This window comes from Lygodium microphyllum, chromosome 29 (assembly GCF_053477565.2).
Source record: "Lygodium microphyllum isolate KBCC chromosome 29, Lygodium_microphyllum_v1.1.10, whole genome shotgun sequence".
In the NCBI taxonomy this organism is placed as follows: domain Eukaryota; kingdom Viridiplantae; phylum Streptophyta; class Polypodiopsida; order Schizaeales; family Lygodiaceae; genus Lygodium; species Lygodium microphyllum.
The window spans coordinates 101,465,317-101,485,366 of record NC_141163.1 but is presented as its reverse complement, the minus strand read 5'-3'; the positions used below and the strand labels follow the sequence as shown (position 1 = coordinate 101,485,366).

Here is a 20,050-nt window from a genome sequence, read left to right as displayed (position 1 = left end):
GAAAATACAACTCCTGTGAATCAAGTGCATCTTATGCGTAAAGTTGTGAACATGGAGTTGGATGAGTTTAAGCCAGGATCTTATGCGTAAACTCCTGTGAATCAAGTGCATCTTATGCGTAAACTTGTGAACATGGACTTTTGACACTTGAGTCAGTTGTAGGACTCCGGTTTGGCGGCTTTCGATGATAAATTGAAAGCTATTTTCTTATTGATGACTTTGCTTGGTAGCTGGGAATCTTTGGTTGTGTCACTTAGTAACAATCCTGCTTTGACTTTTGATGGTGTAAGAGGTTCAATCCTTAATGAAGAAATCAGAAGAAAGTCTAGTGGTGAAAGCAGTGGCTCAGTTTACCATGTGAGAGGCAGGCCTGAAAAGAGGGGTAATGCAACCCGTAAAGGTAAAAGCAAAAGCAAAAGCAAGGGCAAACAACAGGATGTCACATGCTATCAGTGTGGGCGTAAAGGGCATAAAAACCCCGATTGTTGGTACTTCAAGAAAGAGCAAGAAAGAAAGAAACAACAGGGTAAGAAAAAGAAGGATGATAAGAAAGATGATGACAACTCTTCCTCAAAAGAAGTTGCAAAGGCAAATGTTGCATCTTGTGTGGTCATTGAAGAGCTTTCTGACACTGAAGAGATACTTGTTGTAGTCTCATGTAATGATGCAGATATTATGGCAACAATAAGTGATATGCACATCATAAAAAAGGAGGTAATTGATGCCTTACTTTTAGCTCATAATGGGCTGTCACAATCATGGATAGTGGACAATTGTGTCTCTTTTCATGTTACTTCCTCTTTGGAGTCATTTTTTGAAGACACTGCAAGTTGTCTAGGCAAGGTTTACTTAGGTAATAACCATGCATGTGAGATACAGGGAGTTGGCACTATTCACTTGGCTCTTGAAAATTTCAAAGTGCTGATTTTGCAGGATGTCAGATATGTACCTAGCATAAAGAAAAGTCTACTATCAGTTGGGTAGCTTGATGCCAAAGGGTATTTTACTACCTTTGGTGGTGGGTCTTGGAAGGTCCATAAGGGCTCTATGCTGATTGTCGAAGGCAGCAAAAGGGGGACTTTATATTACTTGCATTGTAAAGCATTACTTGGTAAGTTCTTGGTTGTGGTTGAAGTCCATTCACAGATGGAGCTTTGGCACAAAAGACTTGGTTATATGAGTGAGAAAGGCCTTCAAGTTCTCCTCTCTTTAGGGAGATTTGATGTAAAAGGCTTTGTTATCGAATTTTGTAATGATTGCTTATATGGAAAACAAGTGAAGTCTCCTTATTACTCTGGTGTCGTTAAAAAGGCTAATGCTCTTGACTTAGTACACTTTGATGTGTGCACTATGTCTGTTAATTCGTATGGGGGTGCACGGTACTTTGTTACTTTCATTGATGATTTCAGTAGAAAGTCATGGGTGTATGTACTTAAGAGCAAAAAGGAAGTGTTGGATTCTTTTAAAAAGTTTCTTGCTTTTGTTACCACACAAAAAGGGCTTAAGTTGAAAGCCATAAGAACAGATAATGGGGGTGAGTATGTCTCAAAAGAATTTAACAAGTTTTGTGAGATGCATGGCATTAAGAGGGAGTTGACAACCCCTTATAATCCTGTATCAAATGGCATGGCTGAAAGATTTAACCGCACACTTTGTGAGAGAGTTAGATGCATTCTGTCCATAGCTAATCTCTTGCAGCAGTTTTGGGGAGAGGCTCTTAAAACTACAATTTACGTATGCAATCGCTCTCCCAATCGTGCATTGGAAAATGGCATTCCTGAAGAGGTTTGGTCTGGCAAACCTGCTTCATATGAACATTTGCGTGTCTTTGGCTGTGATGCCTTTGTGCATGTACCTGTAGAACAGAGGACCAAACTAGACATGAAATCCATCAAGGGCATCTTCATGGGATATGGAGATGAGGAAGAGATGGGTTATAGAGTTTGGCTTCCTCAGGGCAGGAAGATAGTACACAGCCAAGCTGTAGTATTTAATGAGGCAAAGTTGCTGAAAAATGCTACACATGGTAATCCTGACAAAAGAAGGTCAAATTTCAGCATGAACAGCCAGCCATTCAATCGCTCTCCCAATCGTGCATTGGAAAATGGCTCTTAAAACTACAGTTTACGTATGCAATCGCTCTCCCAATCATGCATTGGAAAATGGCATTCCTGAAGAGGTTTGGTCTGGCAAACCTGCTTCATATGACCATTTGCGTGTCTTTGGCTGTGATGCCTTGGTGCATGTACTTGTAGAACAGAGGACCAAACTAGACATGAAATCCATCAAGGGCATCTTCATGGGATATGGAGATGAGGAAGAGATGGGCTATAGAGTTTGGCTTCCTCAGGGCAGGAAGATAGTACGCAGCCAAGCTGTAGAATTTAATGAGGCAAAGTTGCTGAAAAATGCTATACATGGTAATCCTGACAAAAGAAGGTCAAATTTCAGCATGAACAGCCAGCCATTCAATAGCCGTTAGCTGAAAGTTCTGTCCCTTTTGATACTGAAAATGAGCAGCAACCTATTGTGCTACAGCCAAAAGATCATGGACAGCAAATAGATGCACAGGATGAAATAGGACAGCAAGAAGAACATGCTGAAAACATATTACAGTAGCAAGAAAATGCTGAAATTTAGCCACCTGGTCATGGTGTGCACATCCCTCAGGATGTAGGTCCACTGCCTGATAATACTGGTCATTGGGTAAGAAGATCTACACGTGTCATAAGGCAGCCACAGAGGTTTCAGCCATCTTTGGATTACATTCTGCTGACTGATGAGGGTGAGCCTCTGACATTTAAAGAGGCACAGTCATGTGAAAACAAGAGAAAGTAGAAGCTTGCTATGCAGGAAGAGATGAAGTCTCTATATGCAAATAACACATGGGAGCTTGTACCTTTGCCCAAGGATAGGAAAGCTATTCCTAATAAATGGGTTTACAAAGTGAAATGTATTGATGGGAAGCCCAAGTACAAGGCACGGTTGGTTGCTAAGGGCTATACACAGAAGGAAGGCATAGACTTCCATGAGGTCTTTTCACCCGTGGTGAAGATGACTACGCTCCGTGTTTTGTTTGCTCTCACTGCATCCTTGGATTTAGAGTTGGATCAGATGGATGTGAAGATTGCTTTTCTTCATGGTGACTTGGATGAAGAGCTGTACATGAAGCAGCCAGAAGGATTTGCTATTCAAGGAAAAGAGCATTTGGTTTGTAAGCTGAAACACAGCTTATATGGGCTGAAACAAGCCCTTAGACAATGGTACAAAAAAATTTGATATCTTTATGCTCAGCCATGGATTTAAATGTAGTCATGTAGATCACTGCTTATACACTAAAAAGGCTGATGATGGCAGCCTTATTGTGCTGGTTTTATATGTGGATGACATGCTGATTGCATGACAACATAAGAGTACTTTGAATGCTCTTAAAAGGTAGTTGGGTTCAGTCTTCTCTATGAAAGATTTGGGGGCAGCTGAACACATTTGGGGCATGCACATTGAAAGAGACAGAGGACAACATTTGTTGTTTTTCTCATAGGACAAGTATATCAGCAAAGTACTTGGCATGTTTAATATGGCTGATGCTAAGCCTCTTGGTGTGCCTTTACCGCCACATACAAAGCTTAGCAAAGCTGATTTCCCTAAGGATGATGCAGCTGCTAGTGCCATGAAGGGTATACCTTATGCATCAGCTTGTGGATCTTTGATGTATGCCATGGTTGCAACTTGCCTTGACATTGCTTATGCAGTGGGAGTTGTTAGGAGATTTATGTCTAACCCTGGCAAGCCACATTGGGAATCAATGAAATGTATCTTCAGATACTTGAAAGGTACACAAGAAAAGTGTATATGCTATGCAAAGGGTATACTAGAGTTGCAGGGATTTTGTGATTCACACATGGTAGGAGATCTTGATACTAGGAAATCTACCAGTGGGTATGTTTTTACTTTGGTTGGTGGGGCTATCTCTTGGTGTTCAAGATTGCAGAAAATTGTGCACTGAGTATAGAAGCTGATTATATTTCAGCCATTGAAGCTTCTAAGGAAGCTATTTGGCTTGGCTGTCTGGTCAAGGATTTTGGTCTTTCTTCACGTACTCCAGTGCTTGGTTGTGATAGCTAGAGTGCAGTATGTCTAGCTAAGAATGCCATGTTTCATGCACGTACCAAACACATAGATGTTCGGTATCACTTTATTCGACAGTACTTGGATGACGGTCTTGTCACACTTACTAAGGTCAAAACCCAAGATAACCCTGCAGATGTTCTCACTAAGTCTCTTGCAAAGGCTCAAGATGAGCATTGCATTCGTTTAGTGAGAGTTGGTTAGCTTAAAGGTACCACTTCGGGCCTTTAAGTGGGAGGTTGTTGGGCGTAAAGTCCCTTCGTCTTCGTGTAAATAGACTTATGGGTGTGAACACACCCTTAATGTACCCTAACATACAAATACATTCTTTTATTTCTTTGTGTACCATCACAAATGGTACGTCTACCTCTGTGTTCACTGTCTCTAACTCTCAACTCTGCTGCTTGCTCCTCTATCTCGCACTTCATTGCGCACTCTCTCCCTTTCAGTATGGAGGGGGAGTCAGGATCATATTGAAAGAGGAGAGAGAGTCCATGTCGATTCCATATCTTGTAAGCCATTGCTCAACATGTGTATACCATGAAGTCTCTTATTTTGCCTAAGCTAGCTGCTGAGAGTCCTTGAAGGTTCTCTTAGGTAGTCTATTTGGATACATGTTGTGCACTCTATGTATGAAGCTGCTGGTCTGAAAAAGGGCCTCTATTGTCATGGTGGGTGTAGTAAACTCGGCTCTAATAATCTAATGTGGTATTGATGGTTTGCTACGGATCATCTGTGAGAGCATAATGATGTGTGGCCTCTTGATTTGTGTCCATATGTATGTAGCCAAGCTAGGGGCCCAAATAGGTGCACTATACATCATGGTTGGTGTGACCAGCATGTCAAATAGCCATCTCCATGTGCAAGGCTCTGGAAGTGTGTCTGGTGGCACTGTCTCTCCATCATGGCTAATGCTACGTACCCTCATGAGGTGGGTTCCATGGTGAATCTCCTGGTAGATGTAGTGAAAGTGATCCCTAAGTAGACATATGAGTCCACAACCTCCATTTATCCAACTCTTAGAGTGAAGATTGATCTTCTCCTCATTGGGACTGATGTGTGGAAGATCAAGATCTTGGTTTTTCTAAGATTAACCGTCAATCCATCCTATGTATAAAAGTCATGAAGGGCATGGAGATGTTGTAGACTCTCCTGTGATTTGGAGACGAGAACAATATTGTCAGCATAAAGCATAATGGAGACAAGTAAACCTGTCTCAAATGAGAGAAAAGAAGGCCACAAACATTTAAGATCAAGTTTTTAACTCAGCAATCAATTGCTTCTTAATCCAATGTTATTTTTGGTTAAGAGCTAATTAATGACTTGGTCAATAATTATAAGTGAGCTACTCATTGGACCAAACTTAAGCTCAAGACGTGTGTTATAACTTAAGTGAGCTACTTATTGGGTGAAACTTTTAATTTAACTCAATTCCAATGTGCAAACTTTCAATTAGTGAAAGTTTCATATTGCACCTTCTATTATTTGCTCTATCTTGGTATGTGGTTACACTTTGCCCTACCTACATGCCAAGATGTAGTATTATGTCTCATGTGCTATCTACTCCCATGTTGTGCAATGCTTAAGGTGAAAGGAGGATATGCAAAGCCAAAACCCTCTTGTGAAGGTTCTTGCTGTTAGGAACTAGATGATGAGCCCCATTTGGTCATATATCATCTTAAATTTTGTAGGACCTGGATGCCTTTGCTACATGCTTGCTGTCATATGGAGGCATAGCCTTGTTCGTTGGGGGCATTTGGAAAGTACAGAGAGTCTTGTTTTTGTTTTTTTAGTTGTAATACATGAGTTTTATACTCTTGTGAAAATGAACTTCAATATGCTATTATCCTTTATAAAAAGGAAAAAGAAAAACAGAGAGAAAAGAGAAGAGATGACATGATGTTGAGAAGGGAGTTGGCGCCTTCCCCTTTACAAGATTTTATTGAAACAAACCATAGGGAACCAGATACAACAGGCTATTGTGCCACAATTTTGAAAATTAGGGTTTTGAAACCCTAATTTTTACATACTCTAGGCAACAAGCCAATTTTATTTCTTAGTGCTTGGATTTGATTAAGCTGAGTAGAAAGTGCTTATTGGATGAGTAATAGATAGGAACGTACAAAGAATATAGTTGAAAATTTCAGTGTTGAAACCGATTTGAAGTGAAGAGAGAGACCTCCAATATATAGGTATGGGGCTTTCGTGCTCAAAAGTGAAAAGTGGAGGTTACAAATGACAAGTGTTTGCTGAATTGACATTTGTTGAGCAAAACGCCAAGTGTAGGGATACTTGTTAGATGCCTATTTTAGATGCCACATGTCAATTTCCTAGAGAAAGAAGCGTCTAAATCTACTCCCAAATCCTCTCAAATAGTTAAGAATTTAAGATAGTTGTTGAAGATAAACTTGTTCCTTACGAAATTTTGGAGCCTTTGATGCGAATAAAATTTTCATTTGAGTAACTTCCAAATTTAGTAATCTCCTAAATATTAGGAGTTGCGAGATTTGGCTCTAGAGCTTAATTGTATAGGTTCATTGGTCCATGGTTTGTTTCTTTGATCACTGGCATTTGATTTCGCCTTTTGAAACCCCTCATTATGTGGGCTTCTAGTCAATGTGACCACTTGAGTGAAAAAGTCTTAGTCATTTGGGCTTTTTGGTCAATCCCAACTAAAATTTTGATTCCTCTCGCGGATCCGGTCGATGACAACCCAAATATAATTACAGGGCGTCCTAGCCATTGGCTACTCTTGAATGATAAGATAAACATGTAACTGTATTTTGAAATACTTAAATAATGGAAAATCACCTCGCAAGGCCTATGAGCATCAAATTAATTTGAAATTTGAATCATTGAGCCAATATATCTTGATATTAGTTGATATACAAAAGGTTGGTTACCTTTGGTACTTGTGGTCCCCTTGTATTGAAAAAACGGCAGCTCATTATCATGGGAAGGAAGCTTCCTGTCTCTAGGCTGAGTGGCCCTCGAAGATTGAGGGGCAGTAGATGTTTTTTTTTTTTTGGGGGGGGTGGGGTGGGGATGCCAAAGAAGAGGAAGGGGTGCTAAGAGGTAACCTAGAAGGAAGGTGCAGTGTCGAGGTGGGGGAGGGGAATCATTGAGGATCCACCTGTTGTGGCATCATTAGGGGAAGTGTTTTTGGAAAAAGTAATGTCCTTATCAAAGACAAATTCCCAACTCACCACCACTTTGTTGGAATTGGGATCATAGAGCCTATATCCTTTGGTTATGTGGCTATAACCAAGCCACGTGCCACTTATTGAAGAAGAAAAACCCTCTAATTTTGGTGTGTTTTGCTGTCACCAATAGGTTAACTTATCCTTGCAGCCTTTTTGAATGTTAATGATACCCTTTTTAATGATTTAATGCTATTGACCGTGTCAAGAAAGTTAATCCTGCAGTTGTCTTCTTTTTTCCTGCAGTTATGGCAATTCCTTGCAGTTGAAACATTTCTTCTTGAGTCCTGTTCATGTGCAGACTCTTATACCAATAAAAGATGGGTGAGAGTGATTGTTGCAACAAATTAGGGCTCAACAGGAAATTCAGATTGAAGAAAAGTGGACGAAAGCTGCCACAATTCTCCTCCCAACCATACACGGAATTTTTTTTTAGTTGATTGTACCCTAATCCTTAGTGAGTTATTGCATGTTTGCCACATCACAAACTTACTTGGCCTTAGCCACTGTTCAAATTTCATTCACACATTACTAGTCAGCCTTGGCCTGTGTATACACTATAACTGTGCATAATAGTCATATCCATTGAAGAATTCGGTTTGTGCATAACTATATACATGGATAGTCATAGCATTCCTGTGTTTCATGTCCTTGTAAGGAATGGGTAGTGAGGGAAGCCAAACAGTGAAAATTCTAACATTTTGGGATCATTTAAAAATAATATATATACTCTTTGTATCATTGGTTTGTCTCTTCTTTTCTCATGGTTTGCTACAGTTTACACATGTCACATGCATGCATGTATGCATGCACGCGAGAGATACCATGGATTAATTCATTACAGTTTTGGTCTCACAGGTCATTTTGGCTTTCAGTTAGAAACCCCCGCCCGCCTGGCCCCCCCTTCCCCAGGGGAGCGGCCCTGGCGAAAATAATACACTTCTCATGCACTCTTTGTTAGTGCATGAAGAACTTTAAAATGGTCCCTTTAAAGTGTCTTATGTGTACTTGTTAAGTGTTTATTTAAGAAAAATGGTAATTCTCAACTTTACCTTTTTTGTTAGTGCCATTCTTGGGACACGACCTCCAAATGTTCCAGGTTGCCCATTCGTGCTGCTGGTTGTGCACACATGTCATAGCAGAGTGTTAGGAGGACCAAGTGTGTACTTTAGAGGTGGGGTTTCCTAGTCTATAGTGCAGGTATCCATTTGGAGCAGACCTCAACAGGGTGCTGCTGAGTTTTCCAGCTGCAATTCAAAGGTTCTTTGCAGCATTAGTATGATGATGCGCCCTGGACAGTATTCTTGGGTTTTAAAGTCGCGCTAAGATGAGTGTGAGCATAGGAGCTGCTCGTCCATGGCAGGTTATCTTGTCGTCATGGGCTGCCCTACATCATACACACTTTTGGAGAGTTGTAGTTTAAGGGCCAAATTTAAGGGATAGAGCCTTCTAGCAATCTTCCAGCAGCTGGTTTCAGGTCTGTGGGGTTGGAAGGTGCAGTGCAGCTGAGGACAGCTGCAGTTCTAGTGGGGGAGAATGTAATGTCAACTATTGCCCACAGGCATGGGGTGTTGCAGGCATCAAACTCAGTATGGAGAACCAGAGGCAAAAGTTCATCATGAGCAGGGGTGTCTGTGGCTGATTGTGGATATGTCCTGGACAGGGCAGATTTGAAAGCAATGTATGTGCAGTGTAAGAGACTAGAGTGCTAGATGGCCTGCACGCTGGAGTCTAGAGTACAGCATTGATATGGACTTGAGCAGCCTCTACCTTGTATTCATTGTATTTGCTGGTGTAAATGTGAGTAAAATCACCATTTCTGCCTTCAGATTTTCCTCTCCCTTTTGAGTTGCATGCTTTCAGGATATTGGTGTCTGTTTATTTCGCTCATAAGGAGCATTTACTTGCTGCAGCATACTGCAGTGGGGCCTATAATCTGTATGCTTTGATGGGAACACTTCGATTCGATTCGGTGGCAGGATAATCTGTAGACATAGTAGATTCAGGTTTCAGTTTCTTGGCACTTCACATGGTTGCACTCTGAAAGCATCGGATGAGACTAACGCACCCTTCGTAGGTTGTAGAGGCAGATGGTGTAGAGCAGTTTATACATGCCCTATGGGACATTATTCTACCTGATGTGGAATCAGACAATTCGAAACTTTGACAAGTTAAAGCATGCAGCCTCTTATACAAGGCATACAAGAAAAACATTGAGAGTGGCAGTGTACCTCTCTCATTGGATGGAAGTTAACTGAAGTGCATGCACTTTGTATCTCGTACAGCTTGCATGTCTTTAGAGCCTAGACTCCTGTATTGGCAAGCCTTCATGAAATAGTGTTCTGCCCCAGTTTGCATCAAAGTTGGTGATGGCATTGGATCCTCTGTCATGACAGTCTGTTGAAAGTAAATGTGGCCTGATTTTTGATGGGCCTTCTCCCTTCAAATCAGCATGATATGGTCTCGATTGAGAGTCTGAATTGTATCTTTGTACTGTACTTATTAAGCGTCTTTATGTACCTGGTTAAAGCAAAGGAGGTAATGCCAATTCAGGTGTTACACTGTTTTGTCCTGAAAAAAAAGAGCTCTGATTTTGTTTGAATTTACCAAACCTTCCTATTTGTTTTTGGTAAAAAGACTCAAAGCCCAGTGCAAGCTCTTATTAAATCTGTTCCATGGTATAACAGTGATTGTCAAGGCAAGCAGTGGCCCACGGTATGTTGTTGGCTGTCGCAACAAAGTGGACAAAGAGAAGCTAACCTCTGGTGTACGAGTAGCACTTGACATGACAACACTAACAATTATGCGAGCTCTTCCAAGGGAAGTAGACCCGGTTGTTTATAATATGTTGCATGAAGATCCTGGGAATGTAAGCTATTCTGCAGTTGGTGGACTGAGTGATCAGATAAGGGAGCTGCGTGAATCTATTGAGCTTCCTCTAATGAATCCAGAGCTGTTTCTTCGAGTTGGCATCAAACCACCCAAGGTATGCTACAAAGATTGGTACTGAGGCTCTCCATTTCCAAGCTGGTAGCAGCATCCATGATCATTAGGTGCCTGTAAGTTGGGGACTGAAGCTGTAATTTTGGTTCTCCACTGGCACCTGCACCTGGACTGTTCATGACATGGCTTTGATCATGAATCTGCAGGGTGTGCTTTTGTATGGACCCCCTGGAACAGGAAAGACATTGCTAGCGAGAGCCATTGCCAGTAATATTGATGCGAATTTTCTCAAGGTATCCTGATTCCCTCTTTGATGTGACTGTTCTACGTTAGAACTAGAGTCTTTTGAAGATTCATTATGGTTTTAGCTCTAATTTGGTCATGTGCCGTGATTTAGGTGGTTTCAAGTGCTATAGTAGATAAATATATCGGTGAAAGTGCAAGGCTTATTAGAGAGATGTTTGGCTATGCACGTGACCATCAGGTATAATTCCAGATTGGTAAATAAACTTGTATGCATTTTGTTAAACTTCTGATATGTAATGGTGTGACTCACAGCCGTGCATAATATTTATGGATGAGATTGATGCAATTGGTGGACGAAGGTTCAGCGAAGGTACTAGTGCTGACCGTGAGATCCAAAGGACGCTTATGGAACTTCTTAACCAGCTTGATGGGTTTGATCAACTTGGAAAGGTAAGAATAATATGCAAGTACATTTGAGCATTCATTGCAGCCATATATACAAGAATTAATTGTTGCCAGGGGACTGCAGGTAAAGATGATCATGGCTACTAACAGGCCAGATGTCCTCGACCCTGCTTTGCTTCGTCCAGGTCGTTTAGATCGGAAGATAGAGATCCCTTTACCAAATGAGCAATCGAGAATGGAAATTCTAAAAATTCATGCAGCTGGTATAACAAAGCAGGGGGATATAGATTATGAGGCTGTTGTAAAGCTTGCTGAGGTAATTGCTCTTTTTTTGTCAAGCATGGGATTGGCTAAGATACCTGCTTTGCCCTGGCACATTTTCTTTACATATTTCTGCATGTTTCTTGGGTGTTTACAGTCTTTTCATGTTTCTGACGAACTGTGTTGTACAGGGCTTCAATGGTGCCGATTTAAGAAATGTTTGCACAGAAGCTGGCATGTTTGCCATACGAGCAGAGCGGAATTATGTGATACAGGAGGATTTTATGAAGGTTATTGAATACAATGTTTTAATTAAACGATTCCATTGCTCAAGTTACACACGCTTATTTCATTGGCATTACATTATTTGACATGTGACTGTGCTATGGCAGGCTGTTCGAAAATTAAATGATGCCAAAAAACTGGAGTCAAGTGCACATTACAGTACAGATTTTGGCAAGGAGTAGTCTCCTCATGCGAAAATCATGTTTGAAACTTGGAAGCTTAGTTGTGGCTAATGACACATGTGCCATAGTGACGTTTATGAGACAGTGTTATCCTATTAGTTGCCTACTTTTGTCACACATTGCTCTCAATTTTGGAGAGTTCACAACATCGAGGTGAAATCACCCTACTGGGTTCAGAAGCAGTCAAGATTTAAGCCTTGCTCACAAGTTTGCATGGTTCTATATGGCATATTTGAGATGCATGGACAAATTTTGTTGTGGATGTTTATTAACCAATTCAATTTGCCATTTTGCTTAGTTTGTTGTCACCTGGATTCTCCACGAGAGGTCTAGAATCAGCTTATTAACTTTGGAGGTGGTGGCAGTTAACTTGTTCCTGAAATCTTTTAACCTTTTGTAACAGAAGAGTCGAATTCTTTCAAAGTTGATTGTGACCTTCTGAATGATAACAAAGTGTAGAACATAAGCAACAAGAAAGGGGCACTCACACGCGTGAAACAGACACTTGAAAAGAAGCTATGGAAGATGTGCTACTTGAGATGAAAGTGTGCAAAAAGGAATTATGGGCTACTTTGTTTAATTGATTCATTGTTTCAAGGTCATGTAAATATCCATGTGAGTTCACTTTGGTACACAGATGTTTTTCGTAAGCACTATTAACTTGCTAGGAGGGGTAAGAGCAAAGAGCCCCCAATCCTGGCCATGCATATAGCACAGCAAGGGCATCTTGTGAAAGGACCCATAAGTTTGTGCAATCCTTCCTGCAGGAAGTTGGAGTTTCTTAAACCTTGCTTCCTCACACTCGTAAAGTCGGAGCACTGTTCTCACCTAGCAAAGTTGGAGCACCGTCATTGATAATATTATTAGGATGGTAAAAGCTCCTCCTTGCTTTGCGTGTTAAGAGTGAATCAACTATGTATCATAATGCGTAAAAAGTTGGAATCAAACAAGTAAATCAAGACAAGTAAAACTTGTTTGTGGATAATCACTAATAGTTGATGGTTGAGCAAATGTGAACTTAGGATTTCGTATCAAAGGGGGCCCCTTTAAGATGTTTTAGATCAATTGATCAAAGGGAAGTTGTCAAATTTTAACACTCGTTAGGAAATGTAGCCAATTGTCAAAAAATTTATGATATCAAGATAGAGGATATGGTGTTCAATTGAGAGGTTCAGCAAAAAGAATCGTGGTCTTGCTTTCCAAAGCTCTGGATATTGAAGCTTTTGGATATCATTATTAATAAGCTTTTCAGGTGGACTTAGTTCAAAGAGTTGAAATGAAAGTTTTTTGGAAAGTATGAATCATGATAGTGATGGCCATGTGTTCATAGAATGCAAGTTTTGGAAGTTCATTCTCTTTCGAATATAGAAGTATGCATAACTAAACGATCTAAATATGAACTTGGCTTCAAGACTCAGAAAATAATAGCTAGAATCTCTCTTTGGAGAGTGGCTACAATTAGTACTATGAATTATTGGCATGATAAAAATGTGGAAACAAAGATGGCAGCACCAATATATTAGTATTATTTAGCATAGCATACAATTTCAAATAATGTAATCCTGCATCAAAGGCAACTCCAATGCATGATTACTACCTCAAAGAGGTAGTGGACAGAGTTGCATCAAATATTTTAAAATCAAACCACCTCTTTATTTCCATTATGGATGCTAAAGATTTTGATATCCAAGAGGAAAGTGAAATTTAGGACAATTCGTTATATTACAAAAAATAAGGAGTGTGCAATGGTCTCATGTAGCTAAAATACTACAATCTAACTTGAGAATTATAAGGGCAATTAAGAAGAGTTTGTTATTCAAAAGAGGGCCTTTACTAAAGATGTTGCTCCCTAATTGGCTTACGTGGAATTGAAAGCTTTCTCCTAGTCCTTCCAATCACTACAAAAAGTTTGTAATACTTTCTTTCATCCTTCGTGTGCTTCATCAATAAGAATCTTCGACTTTCCTTTCCACTCGCTCGTGGAGTAAGCTTGACCTCTACTATTTTTCTCACAAAGAACTTAGGCTTGTGAAAATGATCCCCGAATCTATGTAATATAGATTACTCACTACACTCAAGTGAATATGTAGCGATAACCTTACCCTTCCCAAGTGCATTGTGATGTGTGTGCCTTGTTGTATCAATGGAAGAGGATTGGGTTATGATACTTAATAGTCATAAACCACAATGTACATGAAGTGTCCTACTCAATGCATTAGGGCAAAAAATGTCAAAAAAGGGGCATTGTAAGAAAATGATTAAGTTGCTAATTAGGTTAGGAGGTGGCCATCTAGACGTGAGCTATAAGATCATACATGGTTCATTCAAGGCGTTGGCCACATCGAGTTTCAATTTTTCTTGACTCATATTAGGGGTCTTCTTGGTCATTATTCACTCTTTGAACTTTTGAAATATTCTATTATATTTTTCCACTTAAATAATGTCTATTTCTTCCTCCACAAATTTTTGATACATAATTCTCTCTTCTTCTCTTCTTATCCTTCTTTGTGGTATACTCACCCAAAAGATTATACTTTGCTATAATGTTTACATATACCTAATCAAAAAGTGTAGATGCATGCAAGTATAAGCTTGATATTTACATAGATTAGGTGTATTCATCTTGGATAAGTCTGCATCATTGAGCATATTTGAAAGAGGACGAGGCTAATAGATTACGATTAGAAGAAAGAAAATACATAGATCTATGGATAGATGGAAATACTTTTAAGAAGGATCTTTATATTGGTGACTCCTTTATGTTTCAATGTTCATGACTTGATGGGATATGTTGGAGATAGTTTTGATGGTAGGCTTGGGTTTTATATGTTCTATGTTGCACCCTACACAGTTTCCAATTATGGTTCAAAAAAACTTAGATGCAAGAGAATAAGAGCATTTAATAAGTCTCCTATGAATCACCAGATTCCAAGTGCTTTTGGAGAATGTGTTCATATTGAAGGTTCAATACCTTATAAAAAGTAGGGGAAAAAAAGAACTTTGAATACCACACATGTGGGTGGAAATAGATTTATGGAACATAAATACAATTTTTGAAACATGTATACAAGCAAGATACACTAAATGTTTGTTTTTAATTTGTATTACATCCTTCGTATTCATGGGCCTTATTTTGTGGAAGAGTAAGGGCCCATGGAAAGATCATATTCATAAATCCTAATGTAGCAGACTTTTCCAGAAGCATGATTCGATTGCTATGAAATTGTATACCTAAGTAACTAGGAAGCTACTAAGAGCTTCTATACCCACACAATACATCAAGTCGTCTCTTTTGAGAAGTTGCTATGGGATACAAGGAAAACATGTTTATCAATCTTGGACAAGTAATGTCAAAGAGCACTTTTGTTGGAAGCATACTACTCCTCGATCATTTGGCCCTTCCCAAGAAATTCTCATGTGCTATCTTCGACAAGGAAAACTGTATATGTACGAAAATTGTAGATATAATGATGATAGACATGAACACTACTTAATCTAATGTTACTTTTTGGTTTCCATCACTTTTAAGCGTACTTGATCTCCACAAGTTAATTTTTGTATCCTTGATATCTTTAGTTGTACATAATCACTTTATTTTCTTCCTAATCAAAGCCTCTCTTGAAGCTGGTTGTACTCCTCATCTAAACATCAATAGCTATTTCTCTATCTCTTTAGCTTTGCTCATACAAAGACAAGGCATCATATGTATAAATGAAGTTTTGTTGTTGAAGTTTGAGTATCTAGTTTAAATAAATCCTAACATGCATTTTCAACATCAATGGCTCCATAAATAGTAGCACAACCCTCTAGTATTATTATCAAACAATAATCAATGCATAAAAAAACAAGAGCACAAACAATCAATACAGTAGACATTGTCACAAGCCTACATGTCTTTGAGTGAAGAGTGCAAATTGCATCCCATTCAAAAAATTTCTCTAGAAAGAAGGATCTACATTTTCTTGTAAAGTCTCCTTATCCATCACTGAGCTTCCAATTGGTATGTGAATAAAATCATTGGAATCTACTTACACATGAGGTCTTGTTAAGTCCTTCAACTTAGCATAATATTCTTTGCAAAAGTCCTTGCAATGGTTTACCACTTGGTCAAGATCTTAGGTTTGGAAATTGGAAGCCCTTTTATGGTGAAGGCAACTATATTGCAAACACGAGGAATGTCAATAGTGCTTGTAAAACCCTTTCCTAACTTTAAATAATCTATTTTTTTAAAAAAATCATGTTTATCTTTTCTTCAATGCCATTCTTTCATGAGCTAATGCATATTGTGCTATTCTTCTTGCATGTCCATCGACTTGTAGTTGGAACATTTTGTCACATAAAGTTAATGATGAGAAACATCTATGTTTCTTTTGTTTATAAAGGGCTTCCTTTAGGTTTAGTAAAGATTTCGTCCACCAAGTCATCCCAATTTGCACTTTCTTGGAAAGGTTGAAATTGTACAATCATGAGTGTTCAACAAGCCATGAAAAATCTATATCACTATATTATAACCTTCTCCTGAGCTTTTTGCAAATGGTTGAAATGACATGATTTGGGGGTTTTGCAATGATCACACGTAACTTGTTTATGAGATGTGCAATTTCTCATACATGAATATTTATTTTTTCCAAAACATCAAAATTATTGGAAATACTTGGGAAAATCATCAAAATACTACATGTTGTGATAGGTTTTTAGTAACCTTTTTTACTTACTATTTTTCACATATTCTTGAGGCTTTAAAATGATTAAAAATGGATAATGTCCAATACAATGGATTTTTTTGGGGGAGGGGGTAATAATTTAGGTTGAGAATTTTTGAGAAATTTCTAGGATTTTTAAGGAGTATTGAATTTGGGAAAAATTAGATAGTCTATAGATTATTGTCTATACTATCAAAATGGATACCATGCTTCATTTTCACTATAAGATATACTAATTTTTCTTGACTTAAAGGAACACATGTTTTTGAGGAGCTTATCCAAAGAGGTGTAGTAAATTGATTTAATATGAAAATTGATGTAGCTACTTTAACGTATCACTTGACATTAAGATTATTGAAACTAGTTTAGATTTAAGAGAGGCTTTCTTGAAGATGTATTGAACATACAATATCTTTATTAAATAATATAATCTCTCTTTTTGAGTTACACAAAAAGATAAAAGAGATGTTGAATAGTTACATATTTTCTAGATAATATTTAAATTTGACTAGTCCTTTGTTATTTATGCTATTTATCACTACACAATTTGGATTTATGAGAGACTATCTTTTGTGATAGAAATTGAATATAGTGTATCTTTTTGAGCTACTAAAAAAGATAAAGGAGTTGTTGAATAATTACATCTTTTCTAAACAACATATTCCTTTTGCCAATCCTTAGTTATTTATTCTATTACATAGTTTGGATTCAGAAGGGACTATCATATGGACCTTTTATTAGATTCACAATAAAAGTTTCAAACTCCATAGTATATAAAGATGTTAGTATCTTTTACTTGTAGAGTTACAAGAAATTGACTACCAATATTTTGTTTATCTAACTCCATTTACCTATCAAAAGTTTGTGTTATTACACATAGAGAACTTTGAATATCCTAGCATACTCTTCAATCCATTTTTAAAAGTGAAATAAGATTGTAAATACTAAAGAGTAAAGGAGATCTATAGCATAATGATTATTGTGGTAGACATTTTTTCATGATACTATATATATGTTATATTAGCAAAACGATATAAGATAATGCATCACTATATGGTGATTTTTTGAACCTTCAAAAGCCCAATTTCTATAAATATAGAGAGTAACCCATATAACCAAAATGATGTCCATGTTCCCAATCTATTCACTTTTAGATCGAATTATAATTAGAGTTCTAAGAGGAAGAAATAAATTCATGAAGTTCTATAGAAGAAGAGAGATCCTAAGAGATTGGTAAGGCTAGGATATCAGAGGGAGCACCATCCCATGAGATCAAGCTATTACCTAAATGCTAAAAATAGAGAGATTATGCTTTAAAGGGGATTATAATTGAGGGTATTATGACAAAAGAATTTCCAAGAGCTAATATACATGTAAAAATTTGCATCTTTAACATCCTCAGAAGCATCTTGCACACATGAGATCTTCCCGATTCTTAAAAAAACATGATGTAAATATCATTGATACTTTTATCTATTGCTAGGCTAATCTTTTTTAACCTTCTAATAGATATTGTCTGGCTTTTGTCTCTATTTGTCAAAGCCCTAATGTTACTCTCTCAAGTAGCATCCTTATGTTTATGTAATACAAAAGCTTTTGTTATAACTTAAAGGGAAACATAGAGAGGTAAACAAGTGTAGAGGCAAAGATGACATAAGATTTGACAAGGTAGATCAAACAGAAAAAGAGAATACACAAAAAATAATAGAAAATCAAAACACAAGGTTAAAAAGAAAAATTATTTGAAAGAGTATACATTATAAATAGTCTCAAATATACTTAAAAAAAACCACCCTTAACATGAGTGTTATGTAGCATTATGAAAATATTGGGCATTAACTTTACACCATCTTTTTTACATCTTTCAATAACTTTTGTCAATAAATAGAACCATTACAACATGTAAGACTTTGGAGATTAAAAAAAATAAAAAAAACAAGAACCACATAATGGAATTTACTATCTCAATAGCAAGAGTAATATATTCTTGTACACTTGGAAAACTTTACTAGGCTCTCTTTTTTATCTAGGGATTAGTAAACAATCATTTTAAAACATTTTTGACCCTAATGAGATCTAATACAATTGTACAAGTATACCAAAAATTTATTCAAAAATCACAAAAATATCATTCAAAACAAAGCTACTAAAGTAAAAAGAGTCTAAAACAAACCAAAACTTGATGGGAGATTTGATAAGTTGCTTATAAAAAGCACTAAAATCTTACTCAAAACAAAGCTACTAAAGTTAAAAGAACATAAAACAAACCAAAACTTGATGAAATATTTGACAAGTTTCTTATACTTATTCAATTTGTTGCTATTTTTATTATCTTAAAAAAATTTACTAAATGAAAGAGTACATTAAACAAGCACAAACCATGATTGAAAATTTGACAAGTTCCTTATAAAAGACCCTTACTAGTATCCAAAAACTCATTAAAAAATAGCTAAGTTTTTATGGAAAAATGAATTAACATAGGAAAGATAATCAAAATAAAAAGCACATGATGAAAGGTTCAACAAGTTTCTTTGTACTTTTTGATGCTATTTGTATTCCTCTTTGATATTAGAAGCAAAATATGTACGCCTCTATTAGAATAGTTTTCTTGCAAATATAACCATTTTATGCTCTTTTCATGGCCATATGAAATTATCCTCTTTATAGTGCTTAAATTTGAACTAAGCAAAGATAATATGTTTGTTGATAATATTGTGACAATTAGACTGCATGAGAAACTATGTGAGGCTTGATGTAATAATAGTTTATTTCAGATATTTAAATGCTAACGTGATAAGACTTGCATAAGAATACAAAAAATACATTGATAGAGCCAACTTGAATTTTCCCTTGCAAGCTTTGAAAGAATAAGCAATTGTGACTAAAGTGTTCAATGATTAAAACATACAACACCAACAATATTAAAGTGTCTAATGTGAAAGGTAGAGTGTGAGTGAAAGCACACAAGCAGAAGCAAAAGCAAAGCAAGAGCTATGACGAATGGAGCAAGAAAACGAGAGAGAGAGAGAGAGAGAGAGAGAGAGAGAGAGAGAGAGAGAGAGAGAGAGAGAGAGAGAGAGAGAGAGAGAGAGAGAGAGAGAGAGAGAGAGAGAGAGAGAGAGAGAGAGAGAGAGAGAGAGAGAGAGTATGCGGAAACTCCAACTGTCACAATGTGTAACCGGCCTTGTCTTATTGAATAGTCACTGAAAGAATAAAGAATAAAGTGATACTGATGTACACAAGTGCGTGGTCATGGTGAAGTAAATATAGGGCAGTATAGGCATATGCACATTTACCCCCAACAACCTCCCACTTGAAGAAAAATGTGCCTCTAGTGAGAAGAGAATAAAAAAATGTGAAAGTACAAATGTACATAAAGTAAAATAGGATGAGGAATAAACATAATCTCCTCCTATATCCATCACCTTTCTAAGAAATGCAAAACGTTCTACTGAGAAACTTTTACTAAAGATCTGTAGGATTCTAGCTCAATAGACTTCTCCTCTACCACCTCCTTGTTTGATAGAGTGATAGTATATCTCAATGTGCTTTGTCTTTGCATGAAAAATTGGATTCTTGGCCAACTGAGTAGCACTCATAGAATCCAAACGCAGTGTAGGAGTAACAATAATACCAAGGTTTGTTAAAAAATGGCCTAACCATAGGGCCTTCTTACAAGTCTCGGTGGCTGCAACAT

The 20,050-nt window shown here is 37.5% G+C and overlaps 1 protein-coding gene across 1 annotated transcript in view; it reads left to right on the top strand.

The window, feature by feature from the left end:
• The window catches only part of LOC148010968 (26S proteasome regulatory subunit S10B homolog B), a 44,234-nt gene extending 32,287 nt beyond the window's left edge, over nucleotides 1-11,947 (top strand). Inside the window, exons 3-9 of the mRNA XM_087671633.1 lie at nucleotides 10,016-10,314; nucleotides 10,478-10,564; nucleotides 10,669-10,755; nucleotides 10,830-10,967; nucleotides 11,047-11,238; nucleotides 11,375-11,473; nucleotides 11,576-11,947. Coding sequence (XP_087527759.1) covers nucleotides 10,016-10,314; nucleotides 10,478-10,564; nucleotides 10,669-10,755; nucleotides 10,830-10,967; nucleotides 11,047-11,238; nucleotides 11,375-11,473; nucleotides 11,576-11,650 — 977 coding nt within the window. The 3' untranslated portion in view covers nucleotides 11,651-11,947. The remainder of the gene's footprint in view (nucleotides 1-10,015; nucleotides 10,315-10,477; nucleotides 10,565-10,668; nucleotides 10,756-10,829; nucleotides 10,968-11,046; nucleotides 11,239-11,374; nucleotides 11,474-11,575) is intronic.
• The last annotated feature ends 8,103 nt before the right edge of the window (nucleotides 11,948-20,050 follow it).